This window comes from Lepidochelys olivacea (assembly GCF_965140295.1).
Source record: "Lepidochelys olivacea isolate rLepOli2 genome assembly, chromosome: 18".
Lineage (NCBI taxonomy): Eukaryota > Metazoa > Chordata > Testudines > Cheloniidae > Lepidochelys > Lepidochelys olivacea.
The window spans coordinates 12,194,284-12,221,655 of record NC_140428.1 but is presented as its reverse complement, the minus strand read 5'-3'; the positions used below and the strand labels follow the sequence as shown (position 1 = coordinate 12,221,655).

Genomic DNA, 27,372 nt, shown 5'->3' with positions numbered 1-27,372 from the left:
GCATGGGAGAGTAGCTTGCTCCTTCCCAGGGCCAGTGGGACCCCCTTTCCCTCATCCTAGGCTCAGACAGACACCTCCTGTGCGGCACCTGGGGCGGGTGGAGTGGGTCTGGGAGCCAGGATGCCTGGTCTTATCAGAATACAGACCCTTTGGCCCCTACAGTCCCAAACCTTGTTCCCCCTTAAGTCACTGTAGCAGAGAGAGAGTGCCTGGGGTACTGGGCCTGGTGCAAGATCTGAGGCCTGAACGAGAGGCTGTGAACCAAAGTCAGGCCCTGTATTAAAGCAGATACTCACAAGTTCACTGTCCAGTACATGAACTTGGTGACGTTGTTGCTCGTGTACTAGGCAACAGATATTTACATAAATATGTTCCAGCAAGAACAGATACATCCCAATCTAGTACAAGATAAGCTAGTTTGACAAAATAATGAATAGAGATTTTCTTTTTTCCTGGGCAAACAGATCACCTGGGCCCTCTGTCTTCTGTTCCCCCCACTGGCCAGAACCGGCTGCCTTCCACCTCACTGGGACCCTGTTTCCTCAGCCCTTTGTTCTCACACTGGCCAAAACCAGCTGGCTTTCAAGATGGGGTGGGCCTCTGGATCATGAGTTGCTAAGTTACACAGTGTCCAGGCCGTGGTCCACATCCATGCAATGTCTGGTCCCCTGCAACAAAAAACACCCTCTCCCACCACCTTGTTAAACATGCAACTCATAGGGAAACAGACACAAAGAGTATTCATACAAACCATTAAGAAAATCCCCCACTTTGTCACAGGGATGTTTTGTTCAAGATATCGGGAACAAGAGGAGGTAACAAACAGATGTCATGAAATACGCTAGGTGGTGTATAAGTTGTGTATTCCAGTTGTTTACCTCAGCTTGTAACTGTCAGGGTACTTCACCTTAGCCCTTTATCTAGCCGAGGGGGCTGCAAAAAGTGCTGCTGCTGACCGACCTGAGCCCATTGTAATGGGCACACACGTGTTCATGTACCTGTAACCACAGAGCCAGGACACTAGGACCATGCTCCGTTGACACTAAATCTGGCCGAATGCCTGTGGTCTTTCTTTGAGTAACATTGAAGTCTGCTGAACGAGTGGGCTGCCTCATCTGCACCAAGGACAGAAGCACTGGGCAGCCTGAATAGCGTTAGTAAGGCAACGACATTCCAGCCTTCAGCACTTAACGCTAGGTAGTACTAGTGAGGTCTGCTAAACCAGCTAACTGTGCAGAGCTCAACAGCACACTGAAAGGACATGCACACGTGAGCCAACTGACGACAGTCATGAGTCCCACAGCCTGTGTTGGTAACTCAGGCTGGCTGCAGCCCTAGATCAGCTTCTCTGAACTGGTCCCTTTTCTATCCGTCCTTTCCCCGCCAGCAGGTCTCTCAGTCTCTGCTCACTCTCCTCCTTGGACTCTCTGGAGGCTTCTCTGATATCCCTAGGCAGGTGTCTGATTAGCCACACAGTCCACGCATTGGGTGGCCGTGAGGACTTTCCCCACCTGGGAAAGCGAGCAGAGTGCACACAGGGCAGATTGGACCCCTGATCTCTTCAAGGGGCAAATCATCCTGTGATAGAAGGTCAACAAATGTATAAGTATTAAGTATCAGAGGGGTAGTGTTAGTCTGTATCCACAAAAACAATGAGGAGTCTGGTGGCACTTTAAAGACTAACAAATTTATTTGGGCATAAGCTTTCGTGGGTAAAAAAAACACTTCAGATGCATGGAGTGAAATTACAGATACAGGCATGAATATACTAGCCCACAAAGAGAAGGGAGTTACCTTACCAGTGTTGACAAGGCCAATTTAGTCAGGGTGGATGTAGTCCACTCCTAATAACTGATGAGGAGGTGTCAATAGCAAGAGAGGGAAAATTGCTTTTGTAGTGAGCCAGCCACTCCCAGTCCCTATTCAAGTCCAAATTAATGGTGTTAAGTTTGCAAATGAATTGTAGCTCTGCAGTTTCTCTTTGAAGTCTGTTTTGGAAGGTTTTTTTTTTGGAAGAATGGCTACTTTTAGATCAGTTATTGAATGTCCAGGGAGATTGAAGTGTTCTCCTACAGAGCTTTGTACGTTACCGTTCCTGATGTCTGATTTGCATCCATTTATTCTTTTGCGTAGAGACTGTCTGGTTTGGCCAATGTACATGACAGAGGGGCATTGCTGGCACATGATGGCATAGATGTGCAGGTGAATGAGCTCCTGATGGTGTGGCTGATGTGATTGGGTCCTCTGACGGTGTCACTGGAGTAGGGTGAAACTCTCTTTAAATCTCTGCCAGCTTTCCATATTTCCAGAGAGTTGCAGCTCTATTTTTCCTCTGGTGAAAAAGTTTAATAAAACTTTGGGGGCCAATTTGTAAATAAGCATTCCAATAATTGGAACCTAATGTTGCAGCAGTTGCTCTTTACCTACAGGGCTGTACCACATCCCAGTTTAGGGTTTTCACCATTTAAACTTGTGTATGGCCGCAAGGTTAAGGGGCCATTACAGTTGGTGAGGGGTTTACACCTTCTCCAGGACCTAACATTCTGGACTTTGTTAACAACTTACAAAACACCCTCCGAACCTCTTTAGCCCTTGCTAAGGAAAATCTAAAAGATGCTCAGGAAGAACAAGAGTCCTGGTATGATAAACATGCCAGAGAGCGTTCCTTCAAAGTAGGGGACCAGGTCATGGTCTTGAAGGCGCTCCAGGACCATAAAATGAAAGCGTCGTGAAAAGGGCCATTCACAGTCCAGGAGCACCTGGAAGCTGTTAACTATCTCATAGCATCTCCCACCTCAAACCTAAAGCCTAAAGCGTACCATATTAAATCTCTAAAGGCCTTTTATTCCAAAAAAATTAAAGGTTTGTCAGTTTACAGCCCAGAAAGAAAACACAAAGTGGCTTGAAGGTGTCTACTACTACAAAAAAAGGTGAACCTCTCCATGCCCCTCGGACGTATGCAGCGACAGCAGATCAAGGAGCTGTGCGCTAGCTATGCGCCAATGTTCTCAGCCACCCCAGGATGGACCGAATGGGCATACCACTCCATTGACACAAGTAATGCTCGCCCAATTAAGGCCCAACCTTACTGGGTGGCTCCTCAAGCCAAAACTGCTAAAGAATGGGAGATCCAGGACATGCTACAGATGGGTGTAATCCACCCCTCTAACAGTGCGTGGGCATCTCCGGTGGTTCTAGTTTCCAAACCAAATGGAAAAATATTCTTTTGCATAAACAACCTTAAGCTAAATGCTATAACTCACCCAAACAACTATCCAATGCCACAGACAAATAAGCTATTAAAAAAACTGGAAAGTGCCCAGTCATCTCTACCTTAAACTTAACCAAGCTGTACTGGCAAGTACCGCTAAATAAATCCACCAAGAAAAGGTCAGCCTTCAATACCCATGTAGGGCTGTATAAATTTAATGTGCTCCCTTTGGGGCTGCAAAATGCACCCACCACCTTTCAAAAACTTGTAAATAGTCTCCTAGCGGAATTTAAAAGAAATCGGCAGTCACCTCTCTCAACCATGTGGCCATATTTTTGAATTCATGGGCAAAACACCTGAAGCATCTCTGAAAAGTCTTCAAGCACATAAAAAAGGCAGAACTAATATTAAGGCTAAAAAGTGTCAAATAGGCCTAAACAAACTAATTTACCTTAAACACCAGGTGGGTCAAGCAACTATCAACCCCCTACAGGCCAAACTGGATACTATCCAGAAGTGGCCTGTCCCAAAGTAAAAAAAAAACAGGTCCAATCCTTCTTAGGCTTTGTAAAGGTTTGGACTCACCCCTGCAACGCCTCCTGCTGGTAGTTGTCAGGAATTAACTCATCCAGCCACCAGAGCGCCCACTGCAGGCCGGTGAGCTGCCTTACCGCCAGCCCATGTCCCTCCCAGGACCCGGTGCCCCTTTCTCTGGGGTGCTGCCTCCTGGCAGTACCCCCACATTCTCAGGTTCAGGGTCTCCCCACCCAGGGGAAGCCCCACTCTCTAACCCCACCTCACCTCAGTCTGGGCTACTGCCAGTCCCCACTTAGCCCCTTATATCAGGGGCAGACTGCAGTGTCTACACCACTCATCACCAGAAAGGGGGTTTTGGACCTGCTGCCTCCACCTACCCATGGGCTGCCCCTATTTCACCTGTAGTCAGGCCTGCAGCCTGAGGCTTTCCAGGCTGGAGCTCCTAGCTCCTCTGGCCCTTCCTCTACTCTACTCTACTCTACTCTACTCTACTCTACTCTACTCTACTCTACTCTACTCTACTCTACTCTACTCTACTCTACTCTACTCTACTCTACTCTACTCTACTCTACTCTACTCTACTCAGCACCTTGCAGCCAGGCCCTTCTCCCTCTACAAGCAGAGAGAGACTGAGTGGGCTCCTGGCTCACAGCCTCTTATAGGGGCCAGCTGGGCCTGATTGAGCTGGCCACAGCTGCGGTTGCTCCCTTAATCCTGCTGGGCTTTTCTCCACAGCCCCAGCCCTCTCCCCATGCTGGCCGCAGCCCTGTCAGGGCCGGAGCAGGTAACCACCCCACTACAGGCTTGGCCAAATATTACAGGCAATTTGTACCACACTACAGCTAAATTGCTGCCCCACTGACAAACCTAACCAAAAAACCAGCCAAATGCAGTTCAGTGAACTAAAAAGTGTCAAAAGGCCTTTAACCAGCTTAAAGCAACACTCATGTCTAATGCTGTGTTAAGGGCCCCAAACTTTGACAAACCGTTCCTAGTAACCACAGATGCGTTCAAGTGTGGTGTGGAAGCAGTTTTAATTCAAAAAGAACCAAATCAAAAATTCCATCCTGTCGTGTTTCTCAGCAAAAAACTGTCTTAAAAAAAAAAGCCACTGGTCAATCACCAAAAAAAAAGGTTACGCCCATACGTTTGGGGACGGCGTTTCCACCTGCAAATCGACCAGGCTGCGCTACAGTGGCTTCATGCCACCAAAAAAAAATAAGAAAAACCTTCTTCGGTGAAGTTTAGCTCTCCAAAATTTTAATTTTAAAATACAACACATTTCAAAAGCTTCAAAAGGTTTTGTTTGTGCTCTTTTGTTTGGTTCTCTTTTAAAACAAAAAGACAAAACAAAAAAAACCAAGCAGGTAATCCAGCTCCTACTAAATAATACATCTAAAATTACAAAAATTGTAAGTAATAGCAAAAAAATGCGTTAAATTGTCTTTTGTTTTAGCTTGTAAATTTTCCCTATGCTAAAAGAAAGGTTTATTCTTGTTTTGTAACTTTAAAGTTAAACCTAAAGAAAAATCCTCTGTGTTTTAAATCTTTTTATTACCCTGTAAAATTACCTTCCATCCTAATTTTACGAGGGTGCGTCTTTTACTTTTTTCTTTATAATAAAGTTCTTCTTTTAAAAACCTAATTGGTTTTTAGTGTCCTAAGAACCCACGGGTCTGGTCTGTGCTCACCTTGTTAAGCTTTTGGTTGGTATATTATTCTCAAGTCTTCCTAGGAGAGGGGGTAAAGGAGCTTGGGGAAAATTTTTTTTGGGGGTGTGGGGGGGGAATAGGGCTCCAAGTGGCCCCTCCCTAAATGTTTGTTTAAATCATTTGGTGGTGGCAGCAATACCATCCAAAAACAAAACAAAAAAATTTGGGCCTTGGGAAAGTTTTAACCTAAGCTAGTAAAATATAAGCTTAGGGTGTCTTTCGTGCGGGTCTCCACATCTGTACCCCAAAGTTCAAAGTAAAAAAAAAAACAACCCTAACAGCTTCCCTTCTGATCAGGAACAGCCTCCCTGACCCACAAACTGCAGTACTTATTTCCACACTTCCTGGCCCAGTTAGCAGCTTCTTCAGCCTCCTCTCCTCTGATGGGCCACCTCCAGTGTATCTGCATTCCCTTCAACCTTCCCCTAGTGTGGACACACTCCCAGTCTAATACATGCAAAACAGACACAGACTCCTCCCAACCTGACCAGTCTGTGCATGGTATGCAAATGAGGCTGAAGATGGTGATCTCATAATGCTAAACATTTTATAAATCAGTTTATATTTTAATAACATTTTTTAAAGATTAATGGACCTGTGACTGATGCAGGAGAATGGGAAGCAGCTCCCCATGGCCCTGAGTACTGCTCAAGCTGGGTATGAACTAGCATGATTCATAGATCTGTAGATTTTACAGCCAGAAGGGACTGTTAGATCATCTAGTCTGACCTCCTGTATAGTACAGGCCACAGAAGTTCACCCAGTTACCCCAGTGTTGAGCCCAACAAATTGTGCTTGAGTAAAGCATATCTTCTTAGGCAGTGTGTTCCTGCCTAGGAAGATATGCTTTACTCAAGCACAAATCCCACTGTTGTCCTACATTGTCCTACTGTTTCTAATTGTAAGAACAGCAGGACAATGGAACAGATGCCTAGGGAGGTTGTGGAAGCACCTTCATGGGAGGTTTTCAATAGGAGGCTGGAGAGCCACCTGCCTTCGATGTTTTAGACACAACAAAGCTTACATCTTGGCCGGGGGTTAGCCTAGATGACCCTTGTGGTCCCTTGGTTCTATGATTCTAGCCCTATGGTTCTATGACTCGAGAAAAGATACCCAATCTTGAGCTGAAGACTTCAAGAAAGGGAAAATCCAGCAGTTCCTTTGGTAGCTTGTTCCAACGTCACTGTTAGAGTTTTGTGACATGAGCATATAGCATGGCATGGAATATGGGGAGGAGGATGGTGTACGTGGTGCAGGCACAGGTTATTGAGTTGTGTAGGATGGGCTGTCAAGAAGATAGACGAGTCAGGTAGCTGTGTCTGAAGGAAGTGGAGGGTGCTGTGTTTGTGTGATGGGGCTATTGCTCTCAGCTGCAATTTCCCCCCCAAAATGGGCCAAGTTTCAACAGGGTGATGTCATGCAGCCTTTTTGTGACCCAAAGTGGGGGACATAATAATAATTCATGCAGGAAACAAAATGCTCTGGGCTTCCTTCCCTTAATGTAAACAATTCTATCTCTAACACTCGTCTCACGATTCCTTCTTTCCGATGTAAAGAATTTACCACAATACAAGTGAGAGGACACAGCATTTGTGTGGAACATGGGGAACTTGCAAACTTTGTCAGTGAAATGGGTGATGTTCCTCAAAATTGTGGGCTGTTATGAGGTATGAATATAGGGGGATGCAACAAATCAAATGACTTTGAAGAGGGATCTGTTTGAAGTGGAGTGGGGAAACCTAGAATCATGGTAGATACAAGCTTGTTTGTTCAGTGTCCTACCAGTCTCTTTCCCATGCTCATCAATGAGGGTGTTTCCTGCAGGAGTGATGTTAAAGCCACAAAACCGGGAAATTAAGGGCAGATAGTTCACAAGACTCTGGCGTGAGCACATCCCTCCCTCTCCAACCAACCTAAGAGAAACATTAACAGACTCCACAGGGAACTGTATCCAACCTGTCTCAGCTAGAGTGAGGGTCTGTGCAGTGCATGGGAAGGGGTAGTGACTCAGAGAATAAATATATGCATGTAGGAGAAGGAAAGGGGGCAGGATTTCTGCCACTCCCCAGGAAGTTCAGAGTCCAGCTTCTCCTCCATTCCTAACCTGCTTTTACTGAGCCCAGATACAGCCGTGATCTCTGAGTGGGGAATGCGGGGGGTGGGCAGTTGGCCATTGCTGCTCCATAATCAACCTACAACATGTGTGGGGACCAGAAAATGGAATTTCTGCCATCCCTCTGACATGATTTTATATACCAGAGCTTTAGTATTTAGTTATGTGTGTGAGTGCACACTCTCTGTTGAGAATCTAGGTCTCTTTTCAGTCAGGATTTCCTTCTCTACTGTATGCTTCATTCTGCCTGTCATGAGTTCCAGTCGAAAAGGGGCGAAACAGGAGCTGCCAAAGCCACTGGAGCTAAGCAAAGGTAGGTTAGCAGATCCTCACGTGTATGTGTAATTTTCGGGGCCAGCCTGTGGGAGCCCCCAGAGAAGGTGAATGCCTAGGGCTGTTTCTGCCATCCAGAAATTGGCAGAGATGGAAACAACTTGGGAGTTTATTTTATTCATATAGTTTTCGAAGCAAACTTAGTACTGGTTAAAGACAAAAGGGGAGTTAACTCTCCATTACTCTTTTGGTCCTCGCCTTCATTGCAGAGACATAAGCCACCAAACAGTCATCAGGTGATCACCTCCTTTGTTCTCCTGCTGCAGCCATCCCACCATCTGTACAGATTTCCGGAGATTTTATAGCTAGCTAGCTAGCTAGCTAGATAGATAGATAGATGGGGTATACGGAGATAGATAGATAGATGGATACTCTCCTTAGAATGAGCTCTCACTTCTTTCCTTCAGGAAGTTTCCTTGTGGTGTATAACGGCAGCCTTGGCATTGTCTTCTCAACTCATATAGGTCTAAAGCAGCTGTACCAGCACCAGTTGCTCTGTGATGCCATGTTAGTGTGTGAAGGAAGGAGATTCTCCTGTCACAGGTGGGTTTCTGTTTATCTAGCTGCTGTCCTTGGCCTATGCTGGAGAGCAGAGCTCTGTATTCTGTGTTATCAAGGGAGCAGCAAAGGCTGCTGAGATGGGAGGATAAAGCAAACTGACATAGGAAAATCCCACATAGCAAGGAAATACCAAATGATAATTGTATCACCTCTCTTGGCCTTAAGACCCTACACCACTTCATACATCTCTTTCAATGACTGGCTTTTCCCCCTAACAAGTAAACTTTCACCCAGTTTTACAGCCGTCTTTCCCCAAGATAAAGCAGGCGATCTGATATTGCATAATTTTGCATGGAAAATACTTTGCAAAGGAAGATTAATCATAATAAATAAGAATAATAATAGTAATAATAGAGATGACTTTAAGAGATGGGGTTAGCATATCAGCACTGATCACAGCAATGATAAGGGAAGCCACAGGCTGTTCCAACTTCCCCATCACAACTGCTGGGATCCTGCCATTGCCAACATGGAGATGCTTGGAGGAAGTGTGACCGGCCTCTTGTGAATGAGCCTTACTCATACCGTGGTGATAGGCACCTGGAAAATACCGGCAGCTTGGATAGACAGAGCTAATTTAGGGCTGCCCCTCACGGGGAGGAGGTCAGCACCCTGGGGCAGAACTTCAATAACTCCAGTGGCCTCAGCCAGGAGAATCTCCTATGCAGGATATTCCCCTTCCCTAGATACACTAGCTTTATGGCCCCTTTACGCTTCCAGAGCAGAGTAAAGGGTCATAGCACAGTAGAAAATTGGGCCCCTCATCTTCCTGCTTCTTCTGATGACTGGCCTCCATTTTCCTATTACAAGTCTTGTCACTGGTGTGAGACCCTTCTCCTCCTATCTGTCTGGAACAGCTTCCTTCTGTCTCTTTACAGAATTTAATAGGACTGTGGCCAACAGGATTAAAACTATGGGGCGCGTCCTAATCTGTCGTAAATTGGCACCACTGAGAGGTGGAGTTATGATCATTTATGCTGACTGAGGATCTGTCATTGAATAGGCTTCTATATAAATTACTCTAAAAATCGCTAGGATTTAATAGAAAATTAGGCCTTGCCTGTACATTTTTGGAGCCATCCTATACAATGTAGCAGGCATGCAAGTATCTATTAAATTCTTTAGAATAGTTTAGAACTGCTATAGGAAGCTGACCATCCTCTGTAAAATTCCACAGGAGGTGTCCATAAGAATTGCTTCATCAGCTTTCCAGTCTCTTTCCAAATTCTGCTGAAAGCCCCCCTCCCCCTCCTGCCCCCCGGTCAATTGAGTTCTCTGTCTCCCTCTATTGTTATTTCTATATCTACCCAGCTAGGGATTTAGCTGTGAAAGGCACTATGGAACATTAATGCGTATTATCAGATCCTACGTGCCCATGTCCACATGATAAATGATATTTCCACATTTGCAGCCTGTGAAATTTAATCTGCTGTAGATTTCTGCTCTGACAAGTTGCAGTTACCTTCCAAACCCTGAGCATCAGGTTTCTGCCCCAGGCAATGTCCAGCAAGCGACATCACAACCTGATTCAGATGCATTAAAGCAAGGAGTCCGTCTATAGCAGGGGTGGCCAACCTGAGCCTGAGAAGGAGCCAGAATTTACCAATGTACATGGCCAAAGAGCCACAGTAATACGTCAGCAGCCCCGCATCAGCTCCCCTACCCTGCTCCCAGTGCCTCCCACCCACCAGCAGCCCTGCCAATCCGCACCTCCCCCCCCATCCCCACACCTCCCAATCAGCTCTTCCGTGGCATGCAGGAGGCTCTGGGGGGGAGGAGGGAGAAGCAAGGGCACTGCAGGCTCAGAAGAGGGGGTGGGAAGGGGTGGAGTGGGGGTAGGGCCTCTGGCAGAGCCAGGGCTTGAGCAGTGAGCACCCCCGGCACATTGGAAAGTTGGCGTCTGTAGCTCCAGCCCTGGAGTCGGTGCCTAGACAAGGAGCCGCATATTAACTTCTGAGGAGCCGCATGTGGGTCCGGAGCCACAGGTTGGCCACCCCTGGTCTATAGGGCTATTGTTTCCAAAGCACGGTCGTTCTTCGAAATCCTCAGCATTTCATATACAAGAGAATAGAAAATTACAATAAATACATAAATAAATAAAATAAAAAGCTATTCCCCTGATGCCCTATATTGTGCTGCAGTGATGAACGGAAGTGTGATCCCGCCCTGCAGAGAAAGAGGGCTGGAGAGTCTCTTTCTGTGCCTTCTTGTCCTTAGCAGTCAAACATATGGGGTCTTTTCTTTGTGGCCTAACAGGTGTTGCTGCTCAGGGTTTAGAGAGCATGGCTCCTTTAAAACCTTGCCCTGAGGTCCTGAGAGGAAGTGCTGAGTGTTCCCCAAAGAGGAAGTGCTGGTATGTGTGTCTGTAGCTCCAGACATGAGGAGGCCCACACATAACAAAGCAGCGAGAGCTATCCGTAATCTGGGACGGACAGGGCATCCAGCCAGGGATGTCCCAGACAGGAGCCCAGAGGAGCACCATGCCAGGAAGGAATCATCTGAGGAGGACAAACTCGGCCTGACCCAGCATCTGTTGCCCAGAGCTGTATGGGGCTGTGAATACTTGGGCGTATGACCTTGTACTGGGAATAAGGAGGGAGTAGGGAGGTTGTCACTCTCAGTGGGTTAGCAGAGAGCAGCAGAAGTTGGCATCAGAGGGTTTTGTTGGGGAAAGTTTACTGGCACTGAAGATGACCAGGAGCACCAAGATTCACTGCTGAACTGGAACTCTGGCCAGCACTCTTGAACTGTGGGTCTAGGCACAGTGCTCAGCATCCACCTTTTATATCAATAGTGGTGTCCCCCAGGGGTCTGTTCTGGGACCAGTCCTATTCAACATACTCATAAATGATCTGGAAAAAGGGGTAAACAGTGAGGTGGCAAAATTTGCAGATGATACAAAACTACTCAAGATAGTTAAGTCCCAGGCAGACTGCGAAGAGCTACAAAAGGATCTCACAGAACTGGGTGCCTGGGCAACAAATTGGCATATGAAAGTCAATGTTGATAAATGCAAAGTAATGCACATTGGAAAACATCATCCCAACTATACAAATAAAATGAGGGGCTCTAAATTAGCTGTTACGACTCAAGAAAGAGATCTTGGAGTCATTGTGGCTAGTTCTCTGAAAATATCCACTCAATGTGCAGCGGCAGTCAAAAAAGCCAACAGAATGTTGGTAATCATTAAGAATAGAGAATAGATAATAAGACAGAAAATATCGTATTGCCTCTATATAAATCCATGGTACGTCCACATCTTGAATCCTGCGTGCAGATGTATTTGCCCCATCTCAAAAAAGATATATTGGAATTGGAAAAGGATCAGAAGAGGGCAACAAAAATGATTAGGAGAAAGAAAAGGAGCACTTTTCTTTTTCCTAATCATTTTTGTTGCCCTCAGTGGTTTGAGCATTGGCCTGCTAAACCCAGGGTTGTGAGTTCAATCCTTGAGGGGGCCATTTAGGGATCGGGGCAAAAATTGGGGATTGGTCCTGTTTTGAGCGGGGGGTTGGACTAGATGACCTCCTGAGGTCCCTTCCAACCCTGATATTCTATGATTCTATGATTCACTTGTGGCACCTTTAGAGACTCACAAATTTATTTGAGCATAAGCTTTTGTGAGTTACATATCACTTCATCAGATGTATTCAGTGAAAAATACAGTGGGGAGATTTATATACACAGAGAACATGAAACAATGGGTGTTACCATACACATTGTAACCTAGAGAGTGATCAGGTAAGGTGAGCTATTACCAGCAGGAGAGCGGGGGAGGGCAGGGGGAGGGAACCTTTTGTAGTGATAATCAAGGTGGGCCATTGCCAGCAATTGACAAGAACGTCTGAGGAACAGTGGGGAGTGGGGGGGGGGGCGATAAACGTGGGGAAATAGCTTTACTTTGTGTAATGACCCATTCACTCCCAGTCTCTATTCAAGCCTAAATTAATTGTATCCAGTTTGCAAATTAATTCCAATTTGGAGTCTGTTTCTGAAGTTTTTTTGTTGAAGTATTGCCACTTTTAGGTCTGTAATTGAGTGACCAGAGGGATTGAAGTGTTCTCCAACTGGTTTTTGAATGTTATAATTCTTGACATCTGATTTGTGTCCATTTATTCTTTTACATAGAGACTGTCCAGTTTGACCAAAGTACATGGGAGAGGGGCATTGCTGGCACATGATGGCATATATCACATTGGTAGATGTGTACGTGAACAAGCCTCTGATAGTGTGGCTGATGCGAGTATTTGCTTCACTCAAAAGCAACCACACACCACACAACAGAACCACTAACCCAGGAACCTATCCTTGCAACAAGGCCCGTTGCCAGCTGTGTCCACATATCTATTCAGGGGACACCATCCCTGGGCCCAATCACATCAGCCACAATATCAGAGGCTCGTTCACCTGCACATCTACCAATGTCATATATGCCATTATGTGCATCAAAGTCTTAGATATATTAGAATTGGAAAAGACACAGAGAAGGGCAATAACAATGACCAGGGGGATGGAACAGCTTCCATAAAATATGAGATTAAAAAGACTTGGACTGTTTAGCTTAGAATAGAGATGACTTGGTAGAAGTCTAAAAAATCATGAATGGTGTGGAGAATGTGAAGAAGGAAGTTTTAATTATCCCTCTAAATAACACAAGAACTTGGGGTCACCAGATAAAATTAATAGACAGCATGTTTAAGACAAATGAAAGGAAATACTTCTTCTCAAAATGCATAGTCTATCAGAAACTTGTTGCCATGGGATGTTATGAAAGCCAAAAGTATAATTCAGTTCAAAATTGAATTAGTAACTTCATGGAGGATAGATTCATCAATGGACATTAACCAAGACTGTCAGGGACACAACTCCATAGTATCATAGAATATCAGGGTTGGAAGGGACCTCAGGAGGTCATCTAGTCCAACCCCCTGCTCAAAGCAGGTTCAATCCCCAACTAAATTATCCCAGCCAGGGCTTTGTCAAGCCTGACCTTAAAACCCTCAAAGGAAAGAGATTCCACCACCTCCCTAGGTAACCCATTCCAGTGTTTCACCACCCTCCTAGTGAAAACGTTTTTCCTAATATCCAACCTAAACCTCCTTCACTGCAACTTGAGGCCATTACTCCTTGTTCTGTCATCTGCTACCACTGAGAACAGTCTAGAGCCATCCTCTTTGGAACCCCCTTTCAGGTAGTTGAAAGCAGCTGTCAAATCCCCCCTCATTCTTCTCTTCCGCAGACTAAACAATCCCAGTTCCCTCAGCCTCTCCTCATAAGTTATGTGTTCCAGTCCCTTAATCATTTTTTTTGCCCTCCGCTGGACGTTTTCCAATTTTTCCACATCTCCTTGTAGTGTGAGGCCCAAAACTGGACACAGTACTCCAGATGAGGCCTCACCAGTGTCGAATAGAGGGGAATGATCACGTCCCTCAATCTGCTGGCAGTGCCCCTACTTATACATCCCAAAATGCCATTGGCCTTCTTGGCAAGAAGGGCACACTGTTGACTCATATCCAGCTTCTCGTCCACTGTAACCCCTAGGTCCTTTTCTGCAGAACTGCTGCCGAGCCATTTGGTCCCTAGTCTGTAGCGGTGCCTCGGATTCTTCCATCCTAAGTGCAGGACTCTGCACTTGTCCTTGTTGAACCTCATCACATTTCTTTTGGCCCAATCCTCTAATTTGTCTCGATCCCTCTGTAACCTATCCCTACCCTCCAGCGTATCTACCTCTCCTCCCAGTTTAGTGTCATCTGCAAACTTGCTGAGGGTGCAATCCACACCATCCTCCAGATCATTAATGAAGATATTGAACAAAACGGGTCCGAGAACCGACCCTTGGGGCCCTCCACCTGATACCGGCTGCCAACGAGACATGGAGCCATTGATCACTACTCGTTGAGCCCAACAATCTAGCCAGCTTTCTATCCACCGTATAGTCCATTCATCCAGCCCATACTTCTTTAACTTGCTGACAAGTATACTGTGGGAGACCGTGTCAAAAGCTTTGCTAAAGTCAAGGAACAACACGTCCACTGCTTTCCCCTCATCCACAGAGCCAGTTATCTCGTCATAGAAGGCAATTAGATTAGTCAGGCATGACCTGCCCTTGGTGAATCCATGCTGACTGTTCCTGATCACTTTCCACTCCTCTAAGTGCTTCAGAATTGATTCCTTGAGGACCTGCTCCATGATTTTTCCAGGGACTGAGGTGAGGCTGACTGGCCTGTAGTTCCCAGGATCCTCCTCCTTCCCTTTTTTAAAGATGGGCACTACATTAGCCTTTTTCCAGTTGTCCGGGACCTCCCCCGATCGCCATGAGTTTTCAAAGATAATGGTCAGTGGTTCCGCAATCACATCCGCCAACTCCTTTAGCACTCTCAGATGCAGCGCATTCGGCCCCATGGACTTGTGCTCGTCCAGCTTTTCTAAATAGGCCCGAACCACTTCTTTCTCCACAGAGGGCTGGTCACCTCCTCCCCATGCTGTGCTGCCCAGTGCAGTAGTCTGGGAGCTGAGCTTGTTCGTGAAGACAGAGGCAAAAAAAGCATTGAGTACATTAGCTTTTTCCACATCCTCTGTCACTAGGTTGCCTCCCTCATTCAGTAAGGGGCCCATTCTCCAGGTGTCCCTGTATCCCCAACTGCCAGAAGCATCTGGTACTGGCCACTCTCAGAGATAGTATACTGGGCTAAGTGAACTGTTGATCTGGCTCAGTATGGCCATTCTTATGTTCCAAAGGAAAATCAGACCCCAGGGAATCACCAACACAATTTCCTGCAACTCCTGGGTTGGTCCTTTCGGACATTTCTTTCTAGTGCACTAGATTTTGCAGGATGTTCTGCATTTCATGTGAATTGACCTCCCTTGTTGTACAGTGCTGCCAAGAAAGCTAATATTTCACAAGTAGGAAAGAGACTGACTCTTTGATGAGGGAGTGTGTATGGAATGGTGTTTTGGGCGGGAAATCATAGGTTTTAATCTTACTTTTTCCACTCACTGTTGTTTACATTTTTGTAGACTTACTTTTGAACATGGCTTCATACCCATCACTCCTAGTAAAGAGGCAAAGTCATTCTCTCCATGGTTCTGGCAGAATTAAGACTAGATTCCAGGTCTTTACTATAACACCTGCTGACTATGAAGGTGCCAATTCTATGTACCTGTCTGTAACCACTACTTTAATCACTAGACAATACTTTCCTCCTAAAGTCAGGACAATAATTTAGGGACTCTGATACCCAATATTCCACTGGTGTGTAGAAAATAGTTTTGTAGTGCCTTGTTGAAGTGTATGTTCTGACCTACCTCCAGCAGCTGGTCTACATCTTAGCTAATAGTTCACATGTTAGCTCAAGTGGTAAAGCTCTGCGTTTGGGATTTAAAGATCCTGGGTTCAAACCTTGCTTGTTGATGTTCCCAACTTTATGGTTACATATAATAGATGTTTTTCCAGTTTTTGTTTTAAACAGGGGTTATTTAATGTACACAGTGAGAAACATCCGTAAACACAGGTTTTATTGTTTGGAACTATTGTTTTCTCTCTTCCTGCAGAGTATTGCTAGCAGCTGTCAGTCCTTACTTTAAGGACGTTTTCACGAGCTTCGGCAAAGAATCCCAGGGTGGAGAAGTTGTGCTGCAGGATATGGCTCCTTTCATCCTCCAAAGCATTTTACAATATATCTACACAGAAGAGCTATCACTTAGTCTGGAGACAGCCCCAGAGCTGTTTGCAGCAGCCAGCAAGCTACAGATCCGCCCCCTAGTGGAGATCTGCTGCAGGTAACATGAAAGGACCTGCAGTCTTATGAGTCTGCTTTAGGATGAAATAAATGTGTGTTTTAATGGTCTCGTAAGGTAACACCAAGCATCAATACAATTAATTTAAAACTCTGCTCATCACACTCAGGGTGGTTTAGACATGATCCAAGAAACTTTCACAGAAAATACCTGTTCAAATTCAGCCCTGGGCAAGTGTGATGAAATGTCACAGCCATGTAAATAGCTGTTCTGAGTAAAACGAGCTGTGGGTATCGGCCTGATTTTCAAGAGAAAGAGGATAAAATCACCATGATAATAATACCTTCCTCTTATATACAGCCTTTCATCAGGAGATCTCAAAGTTATCGGTCTCAACAGAGGGATGACTTGGATTCCTATAGATCAGTTAGCCTGACTTCTATCCTGAGCAAATCAATGGAACAACTGATACAGGACTCTGTTATTTAAGAAGTAAAGGATAGCAATATAATTAATTCGAACTATTGACTGACAGAACATAGATCTTGTCCAACAAATTTGTTCTTTTCCAAGATTACAAGTCTGGTTGATAAAGGTAACTGTGTTGACTGATAGATTATATCTGGATTTCTGTAAAGTGTTGGATTTAGTACCACATTCTGACTGGAAAACTATCTCTAAAGAAAAGCAGGATGGCACATATTGAGAAAGTTGCCTAACTGACGAATCTCAAAATGTAAATGTAAGTTTGGCTTCATCATGAAGTGGGGAGTGCTCCTAGTGGGGTTATCAGGGGCTGGTTCTTGGCCCCAGTTCAATATTTTTATCAATGATCTTGAAGAAAATATATAAACATTGCTGATAACATTTGCATATGACAGAGATTGGCGAAGTGGTAACAAATGATGAGGACAGGGCAGTCATACAAAGCAATCTGGGTCACTTGGTGAGCTAGGTCCATTCAAATAAAATGGGTTTAACGGCGCTAAATGCAAGGGCATACATCCAGGAACAAAGAATGCAGGGCACACCTACAGGCTGGGGAACTGTATTCTGGAAAGCAGGTCATTCTGACAATTACTTAGGGTCATTGTACATCACCAAATGAACATGTGTTTGATGTAATGCTGTTGCTAAAAGGACTAACACAATACTTGGTTATATTAACAGGGGACTATCCAGCAACGGTAGGGATGCGGTATTCCCTCTGTATACAGCATAGATGAGACCACTCTGGAATGTTTTAAGTATTAATAATTAAAGACTGATGGGAACAGGGGCACTAGGTCTCCTCTTGGTTGCCCAAACCACCAAGCTCTAGAGTCAGTCTCACTTACTGTCGCTCTCTGGCCCAATTAATCTTGAATGATTTAAGCCAAAGTGGAACAGCTTCAACAAAAGAGATTGAGGGCATCTCACATTAGCATTTGCCTGAGAGCTTTGGAAGACATGGTTCAAATCCTTTCTTCCCTCAGACAGAGCGGGGACTGAACCCTGGCCTGAGTGCTCTGACTAAACCAGAGTTTCTCAAAGCTGAGCCCTCCCACTGCTCCCTTTAGGAAAATGAAACCACCATGCCTCCCTGCAACTCTGACCAATGGTGTTACAGGTAGATCAACCGAATTTTAATGAAATGAAGTTGAATTTTAAAATGTCTCAAATGTTATTGCCCTGTCCCTGCTCCCTGGCCTCATGTCTGACACAACAATGAGCAGTCCCTCAGAGCAGATTGTGAAGATCTTCATAGTCTGATTCTTCTTCGCCTTTCTTAGATGCTTTGATGAGCAATGAACTAGTTAACAATGTTGACATTAAAGTATCATCATTGGCACGTGAATTAACTGCCAGTGAAATGGAAGTGGCCGTTCATGCCTGCAGAGGACATGGTAACTCAGGCATCAGTTACACATGCCTGGGTCATGTTTTGAAAGTTGTCTTCATAACCATAACATTGACTTTTTTTTAAAAAAAGTGAAGTTGAGACAGTGGAGAGTGAATGAGAGACTTGTCCACATCCCTAACTAGTCCTGCAGGGGTCCACATTTTGGGACACACTGGAATATTTGATCACACTGGCCCTTTCTGTCTTTAAAAATCTATGCAATCTAAGTAGGCATGGGTTTAATAGGCCATGAAGACATCCCTGTCATCCCCCAAAATATGATCTAGGTGAGGCAGAGGTTGTGGTGAGAGGAGTTTGTGTGGGGGCCAGCATGGGGTCTTTATGTACTTGTGCTTTTGAGCTGCCATTCTGGAGCCTTTTGCCTGAAATAAATTCACTAACTCAGTTACAACTGACTGGCCATAAAAGCAATGCTGCCACCCTAATGTTGGGGTGTCAAACTCAGGAGAAAGTTTTCTCATGTAGTTTGCTTGTAAATTGCGTCTTGTGGCCCCGTAATGTGGCTCGTCTACATCGAGGGTAATACCTATTACTAGTATTGTCAGCTAATATTGTCATGCTCAGGGTCTAACTGGTCACCATATTTGGGGTTGGAAAGGAATGTCCACCCGGGTCAGATTGGCAGAGACCCTGGAGGTTTTTTGCCTTCCTCTGCAGCATGGGGCACGGGTCACTTGCAGGTTTAAACTAATGTGAATGGCGAATTCTCTCTAACTTGAAGTCTTTAAACCATGATTTGAGGACATCAGCAACTCAGCCAGAGGTTAGGGGGCTATTACAGGAGTGGGTGGGCGAGGTTCTGTGGCCTGCAATGTGCAGGAGGTCAGACTAGATGAGCATGATGGTCCTTCTGACCTTAAAGTCTATGAGTCTATGAGCTAACGAGGTCCTCCTCTTTAAACTCAAGTACTAGAGGTCTGTTCTTTGGTGCTGAGGTCTCTGGGTTCAAACCCTGCTGATGACCTATCCTGGGGTCATAACAATCACGGATGCATTCCCAGTGATGTTGATTTCCTTTCCTCCTCCCAGGTTCCTTCTGAAGAACATTTCCATGCAGAACTGCATTGGGCTTTACAGACTGGCTCAGGCTTACAACCACCAAGCTCTCTATTATGCTACCATGCAGCTCATCATCCTAAACTTTGGAAGGTTCTGTGAGGATGATGACTTTTTGAGTCTGGACCTCAGCAGTTTAATCACCATCTTGTCTTCAGACGACCTTACAGTTGCTTCTGAGTTAGAAGTCTACCTGGCTGTGCGACGCTGGATACAGTTTCAACCCACCACAGGCCACGCCCTCCTCAATGAGCTGATGAGGCATGTCCGGCTGCCCCTCCTGACAGATAGTGAGCTCGTGGAGGTGCGGCTGGATTCAGAACGGTATGGGGATGTTCAGCTTCTCTGGAAGCAGCTGGACAGCGAAGAGCGGTTGCAGGAGAGCGGGGGACTCAGACAAGGCATGTCTGATGAACTGATAATGTGTGTAGATTCAACGATGTGGGAGGACCAAGAGTTGGAGAATGAAGCTTTTCTGATGGGCTCTTATGATCCTCATGCTGAAAAGTGGGAAAAGCTCACAGGCTTGAAATCTTTGACACATCCAGCCTGTGTGGCACTTGGAGACAAGCTCTATGTATCTGGAGGCATCTGCAGGAATTCTTATTCAGATGCTTTGTATGAGTTCAACTCTTTTAATGGCCAGTGGACACAGCTCCCTTCAATGTCCGTGCCCCGTGCTACACATGGATTCCTAATCTGTAACCAGAGGCTGTATGCTATGGGAGGCTGGTGTGGATTTCACGAGTTCCTCAATTCTGCAGAATGCTTTGACCTAGCAGAGCAGATATGGACTCCCATCTCTAGGATGCCTTTTGTTCTGAGCCGTTCTGCCTCCACAGTGCTCAAGAAGAAACTATACTTACTAGGGGGAGCAACAGGCCTGACTGGTTATTGGCAATTTCATAGAGGGCTTCTGATCTATGAAGTTAGCTCGGACACATGGACTCAGGTGTCTCTGGACAATGGGTTCTTTTCAGCGGGTGCTGTTGCCATGGATAATGGGATATACATTATAGGTGGGTATGCTGAAAAGAGAGCCAGGGAGTGGGCTGAGGGGGGTCTCATACCAGAAAACCGCCACTGCACTAGAAAGTGTTTCTTTGTCTCTGATGATGGCAGCATGAATGAGGAGGTGATCGTTCCAAAACTGCCAAAGGCAATTGCTAATGCTGCAGTGGTCCATTGGGAAAAGAGGATCTACGTCTTGGGTGGGGAAAATTTAACCCAATGTTATAAAACAATTTATTATTGGGAACCTGGTGAGCCCAGGTGGAACAAATGTCCAGAAGATATCCCTGTATTTTATGAAGGTGTCAGCGGATTTGGTTGTACAACGCTGAAGAGACCCAAAAAGGAGATCCTGTCCCTTTTTCAAAAGACATCGGTAGCCCTGATAGGTGTTGTTGGGAAATAGCTGCCTCTTAATATTTCCTTTTAGTTAGCTTTGAATAAACATAAATAGTGGAGCAAGAAACAAACTATGATTAAATCTTGAGCACAAACATAATTACACAGGGTAATGTGGACTCACAACTGACACTAGCAAAAAGCTTACGACACTGTAAAAACACAGCCTGCTCCAGAAAGGCTGCGCCACATCAGTGGGGCATGATAGTTCTTGCAAAAGGTTTTCTCCTGATTGAATTTGCCTGTGTTAGAGGTCAGAAAACTTCTGTATAAAGGGAGCAAATTTACAGAATGTTGAAGTATGTAAATGTGACCTGTAGTTTCTAGATGGATGGCCTTGCACTTGGTTGTATTAAAATGCATCTTGGTCAAAAGCTCTGGTTGGAATTATATCCTGGAAAGCAATGACTCTGGAAAGGACTCAGTGGTCAGGAAGATAACCATTGGCCTATGAGCGCCCAGTGTGATATGGTGGCTAAGAAAGCTACTGTGATTTTTGAAAGTATAAACAGGAAACGATTGAGTAAGAGTAGCGAGGTGGTATTACTGCTGTAAAAATCACAAGGGAAACAATTCCTAGACTAGTTTCAGAGTAACAGCCGTGTTAGTCTGTATTCGCAAAAAGAAAAGGAGTACTTGTGGCACCTTAGAGACTAACCAATTTATTACAGCATAAGCTTTCGTGAGCTACAGCTCACTTCCTCAGATTCCTAGACTATTGTATCTAGTCGTCATGTATCAATTTCAAAAAAGAAGCTGAAAAATTAGAAAGTGTTCAGAAAAGAGCTACAGGAATGATTTGAAGTCTGGAAAACCTGTCTTTCCAGGGAAAGATTTAGGAAGCTCAATCTATTTAGATTATCAAAGAGAAGACTCAGAGGTGATGTGATCATGGTCTATAAGGTCTTTATGGGGAGAAGATTTCCGATAGATGAGGGCTCTTTAATTTAGCAGACAGAGGGCTAAGAAGAGCCAACAATTGGAAGCCGAAGCTAGATAACTTCAGGATAGACATAAGGCATTCTTTTAAACAGTGAGGGTAGTTATCCATTGGAACAATTTACCACAGGATGTAGTGGATTCTCCATCACTTGGCGTCTTTAATTCAAGACTGGATATTTTTTTCTGAAAGATACATTTTAGCTCAGCCAGAATTTTTAGGCTAGATGTAGGAGTAAATTCTACGGCCAGGCGGTCAGAGTAGATGATCCTAATGATCCATTCGGGCACTAAGTACTATGAATGGTGACAACATCAAGAGAAACACACGTGCCACTCTCTGGAAGAATGTGAAAAATCTCAAAGCCATTTCTCTCGGAAATTCACATTTCTGAACTTTGAAACAGCTGGTGGAGGAGGATGAGGTTGTACTAAATAAAACTTCCTTTTGTGTAGATTAGGCACTAGGCTGGGAATCAGGAGGACCAGAGGTGTATCTCCACGTCTGTCCCTATCTGGTGGAACTCAAACTCAGTGATACTTATATAGAACTTTAGGAACATTGGCCCATTTTCAGATGTGCATAACTGGATGCGCATCCAGCTGTACATCTTCTCTACTGATGCCTCAGTCTGAGACAGTTCATCATATTTGTCACCTTAGGTGTGGCACTCTCCCTCCTATTCTCTGCAGTGACGACCAATGCAAGGAATTCACTTAGCGTCTCTGCAATGGCCTTGTCTTCCTTGAGTATTCCCTTTAGCACCTCGATTGTCCAGTGGCCCCACTGATTGTTTGGCAGGCTTCCTGCTTCTGATGTACTTACAATAAATTTGCTGTCAGTTTTTGGGTTCATAGGTAGTTTTTCTTCAAATTCTTTCTTGGCCTGCCTTCTTATAATACTTTTATACTTGATGTGCCAGAATTTACGCTCCTTTCAATTTTCCTTACTAGGATTTGACTTCCAATTTGTAAGAGATGCATTCTTGCCTCTAACCACTTCTTTTACTTTGGTGGTAGGCACGATGGCTTTTTTTTTTTTTTGGTTCTCATACTGTTCTTTTTAATTTGGGGTATACATTTAATTTGAGCCTTTATTGTGGTGTTTTAAAAAAGTTTCTATATTGCCTGCAGGCACTTTATTTTAGTGACTGTTCCTTTTAATTTTCGTTTAACTAGCTTCCTCATTTTTGCATAGTTCCCCTTTCTGAAGTTAAATGGTTTTTCCCTCCCAACCCCCACAATGATGTTAAATTTAATTATATTACGGTCACTATTACCAAGCAGTTCAGCTATATTCACCTCTTGGACCTGATCCTGTGCTCCACTTAGGACTAAATCAAGAATTGCCTCTCCCTTTGTGGGTTCCAGGACTAGCTGCTCCAAGAAACAGTCATTAATGGTGTCTAGAAACTTTATTTTCCGAATCCCACCCTGAGGTGACATGTACCCAGTCAATATGGGAATAGCTGAAATCCCCCATTATTGTTGAGTTTTTTATTTTTATAGCTTCTCTAATCTCCCTGAGCATTTCACAATCACCATCACGCTCCTGGTCAGGGGGGTCAGTAGTATACTCCTACTGCTGTATTCTTATTAGTCAAGCATGGAATTTCTATCCATAGAGATTCTATGGTACTGTTTGATTCATTTAAGATTTTGACTCTATGCCTTCTTTCATATATAGTGCCGCTCCCTGACCAGCATGATCTGTTCTGTCATTTGTATATTTTGTACCCTGGTATTACAGTGTCCCATTGATTGTCATCATTCCATCAAGTTTCTGTGATGCCTATTATATCAATATCTTCATTTAATACCAGGCAGCCAAGTTTGCTCATTGTAGGATTTAGATTTCTAGTATTTGTATACAAGCGCTTATAACATTTGTCAAGTTTTAGTTGTCTGCCTTCATACGATGTAATTGAATGGGACTCTTTCATCTGATGGTTTCTCTTCAGTTCTTACGTGTACTTTATCAGCTTCTCCTCTTTACCAGGATATAGAGAATCCCCATTAATAGCTCCTCCCCTACGTGATGTCTCTGTTCAAACTACGTTCCCCTGCACACCTATCAGTTTTTCCCCAGCCCTTAGTTTAAAAACTCTTCTACAACCTTTGTAATTTTACATGCCAGCAATCTCATTCTCTTTTGGTTTAGGTGGAGCCCATCTGTCCTGTATAGGCCCTTCCTTTCTGGAAAAGTTCCCCAGTTCCTAATAAACCTAAACCCCTCCTCCCTGCATTGAGGCCCTGTTCTAACTGGCCCTGTGCATGAAACTGGAAGCATTTCAGATAATGCTACCATGGAGGTCCTGGATTTTAATCTCTTACCCAGAAGATTAAATTTGGCCTCCAGGACCTCTCTCCTACCTTTTCCTATGTCATGTACCATGACCACCAGATCCTCCCCAGCACCGCAGATAAGTCTATCTAGATATCTTGAGAGATCCACAACCTTTGCAGCCAGTAGGCAATTCACCATGCAGTTCTCCCGGTCATCACAACCCGAGCTATCTATATTTCTAATGCTCAAATCCGCCGTTACTATTACCTGTCTCTTCCTAATAACTATGATTCCCTCTCGCAGTGTGAGACGATACCATGGCGTCATCTGGAAGGAGGGTCCCAACTAATGGGATTGTTTCCCTCTGCTATAACTTGATGTTCTCCTTTCCTGAGGCTTTCATTGCCCTCAACAGCACAGAGGCTGTCAGACTGGGGGTGGGATTGCTCTAGTGTGTCCCCCAAAGTCTCATCTATGCACCTTTCAGTCTTTCTTAGACTAAGACCTTTTTACAGCAAGCCACCTATCAGGACCAGGAGTATTCGGTTGCAGTATTCACGGAGGGAGTGTTATGTTTTACCCAAAACCAATCTGATCACTATGGGTGTCCTGTGGGAAAAAGCTCCTGTGTTATTACGCAGTGGGCTGATGGGTATTGGATAAAGACCAAAAGGGGAGGCCAACAGTGTGGGTGTAATGGTTCCTCCCCTTTTAGGGAAACTCTTACAAATAGTCTTACCACGAAAGAAAGGTTTGGAAATATAACTTGCTGTCCAGTTAATATCTCCAATGTAGCAAGCCAATGGTGGGTTTGTAGTGGTTCCTATGGCGAGTGTAATTTGAACGGCACAATTAGAAACGCCCCCACTTGTACCCAATGAGGAGGGTGGGATGCCCCCTTAGGGGCATATGAACTGTTTGGAAAAGCAGCCTTAAATATCCCAGGAATCCCCTTAAGAAACAGTCCTTACTGGGCCCTACAGGGTCACTGTTTTGTATGTGGCCGAAAGGCTTACAAGGTGCTGCCAGCCAACTGGACAGGTAGCTGTTATATAGCTCATGGAGTTCCGCATTTGTCCATAACTGCCACACTGCCCAAAGGAAAGATTAGAAATGCCCGAGACACCTCTGTTGAGTCACGAGAAAAGACCCTGCGGCGACTGACTGCAGCATTGGAGGGCAATGTGAAGAATTCCCTCACAACCGAGAAGCTTGTAGGGTGCTCTGTACTGGGAATAGCACCACTGTTTACCGGGCCAGCCATGGCATGCATAGGCCGCTATACTGTAAGGCTCCAAATGGTACTTGAGAAAGTGGCCTTAGAGTTAGAGGACTCGGTTAGTGATTTAGGATCAGCAGTAAAAACATTAAATAAAGAGGTACAGCAGCTCAGGACGTTTTCCCTCCAAAACAGGCTGGCTTTGGACCATCTCCTGGCATCCCAAGGAGGGGTTTGTACCCTCGTCGGGCCCTGATGTTGTGTATATGTAAATGATAGCAGTTATGAGATCTATGGAAAGGTGGTACAGGCTGAGGCCCCATGCCAGAGCCGGAGGACAGGTTGCCTATACTGCCCCAGAGAGCGATTGGTTGCAAACCTTGTTTTCAGGCTGGGGTTTGTCGTTTTGGCTTGGTGGTTTATTTAGCCTGCTATTGAAACTTCTCTTTCCTGTATTGCTTGTATTACTGGTATTATGCTGTGCAGTCTCATGTGTTAGGGCCCTTTTGCAAAAGTTAATAAGTCATTCTCTTCAGGGCTATCACAAAGTGCTTATGCAAAGTCCTATTGTAAAGAAAGAAGTAGCCCAAGTGAGAAAACTCAGAGCTAAGGTTGTTGAGTGTTCTCAAAGGAAGGAGTTGTTAGGGACACTGGGGCATGGCCACTAGGTAACTCAAGGGGATGGAAGATCACGAGTGTCGATGAAGCCCGCTCGCACTAGGCCCAAGTGTCCTCCCCCCGCCACCCCACCCTGGCGCCGCCCGCCTGGAGGCACACACAGCAGTTATGCTGAGGATCTGCAACAATATGCTGCAGAGTCAGACTGCCTGAAACCAAGCAAGGCCAAACAGGGCAGATATGGAAGAACAATGCTGAATAAAGCAGCTTTGTGTATGGTTTAAGAAATGATACAGAGAACAAGGGAACTAGCTGGGAATTGGATTGGCTGGCTAAATGGATACTTAGGGCAGCTTGCTATTGGATAGGTATGCTGGGAAAAAGGATGTATAAAAGTCTGTGTAACTGCCTGCTCTGTGTGCGGGATTTGAGATTCTAGTCTCCCTGTACCTTTTTGTAGCTGCAAATAAACTTTTCTGCTTCTCCACCCCGTTGTGATTATTGGGTGTAGCACACCGGCTAGCGAACCAACTCCAGCTGTTGTTTAGCCTCTCGGCACTGGGTGCCGGCAACAATCTCCACTGCTGAACTCGTATTTAGGGCTGACTAACAATTTTCCAACAAAACTGTTTTCTAATAGAAAATTGGATTTTTGATTCAATGCAAATTTTTGTGAAAAGTAGCTGTTTTCTATGGAAAATTTAGCCTTTTCATCAAAACAAGCACACAAACCCCCAAAAGTTTGCTGAAAATGCTGAAAAATTTAGTCTGAAAACTGAAAAATTTTGATTGAGAAATGTTGCCTCAGTGCCATAGTTCGGGGCCTCATGCCTTCTTTCTCCTCTGTGGACTGCGTCATACATTGCAGCAGGAGCTCCTGTGAATCACTGTGGCAGCTTAGCAAAAGGAAAGTCCATGGTGCATCATGGGAGATGTAGTCTGAACAGGTAGCCTAGCCCATAGAGAAGAATGGTGTCACAAGGCAGCCAAACTACAACTGCCATGGGACATTTTTGAACTGATATTTTCAGTTTTTGATTTTTTTTTGCTGAAGTTAAAATTTTCCATGGGAAAAGATATATTCCAACCAGCTCTACTCCTGCGATGCCTGGGAGCACAGCATGGCCCTTCTCAGGGAGCCACAGCTAGTCCAATAGGCAGAGAAGGCACAGATATGCTAGTGCTGGCTTTTCTTTTTAACTTGTGTGATCAGCGCCAATGCTGCACATGGCTGCCTCCCTATGCCCTCCATGTCCTCTGTTGTCTCTCAACTCCACAGCCCCTGCTACCCATGCAAACCTTATACCTTCCCTCCCAGTTCCGGGAAGTGACAGGGTCATCTCCGTGAGGATTCCTGGGGTGGAAGAATCAGAGGGCTCCAACGGGGCACTGCAATGATTTCTACGCCTCCTCTCTCCCAGCCTTCAGTGCAGCAACACATCGATTGCCAACCAGGATCAGGCCAGAGCTCCATCCAGTCCAGCATGTCACCACTGAAAGCAGCCAGCGCAAGATGCAAGAAACCCGCAGCAGCAGTTATGGGCTAACACGCCCCAAGGAAAGGTTCTTCCTGATCCTCAATAGTTAGATGTTGGCTCATGCCCTGAAGCAGAAGAGTTTATCTCCCAACTCACACTTTTGATAATTCTTTTACTATTCACTGCTATAATAACGCTGCACGTACTTATTATCCATTCAAGTGTCTAACCCTTTCCTGAATCCTGCTAATCTCTTAC

General features: G+C 45.0%; 1 protein-coding gene across 1 annotated transcript; it reads left to right on the top strand.

The window, feature by feature from the left end:
- The first annotated feature begins 7,758 nt into the window (after positions 1 to 7,758).
- Positions 7,759 to 20,586, top strand: LOC311532928 (kelch-like protein 28). Its single transcript, XM_084651929.1, has 4 exons — positions 7,759 to 7,886; positions 8,371 to 8,449; positions 16,019 to 16,246; positions 19,137 to 20,586. The coding sequence occupies exons 1-4, from the start codon at positions 7,826 to 7,828 to the stop codon at positions 20,578 to 20,580; spliced, it is 1,812 nt and encodes a 603-aa protein (XP_084508055.1). The 5' UTR covers positions 7,759 to 7,825; the 3' UTR covers positions 20,581 to 20,586.
- Positions 20,587 to 27,372: the final 6,786 nt, after the last annotated feature.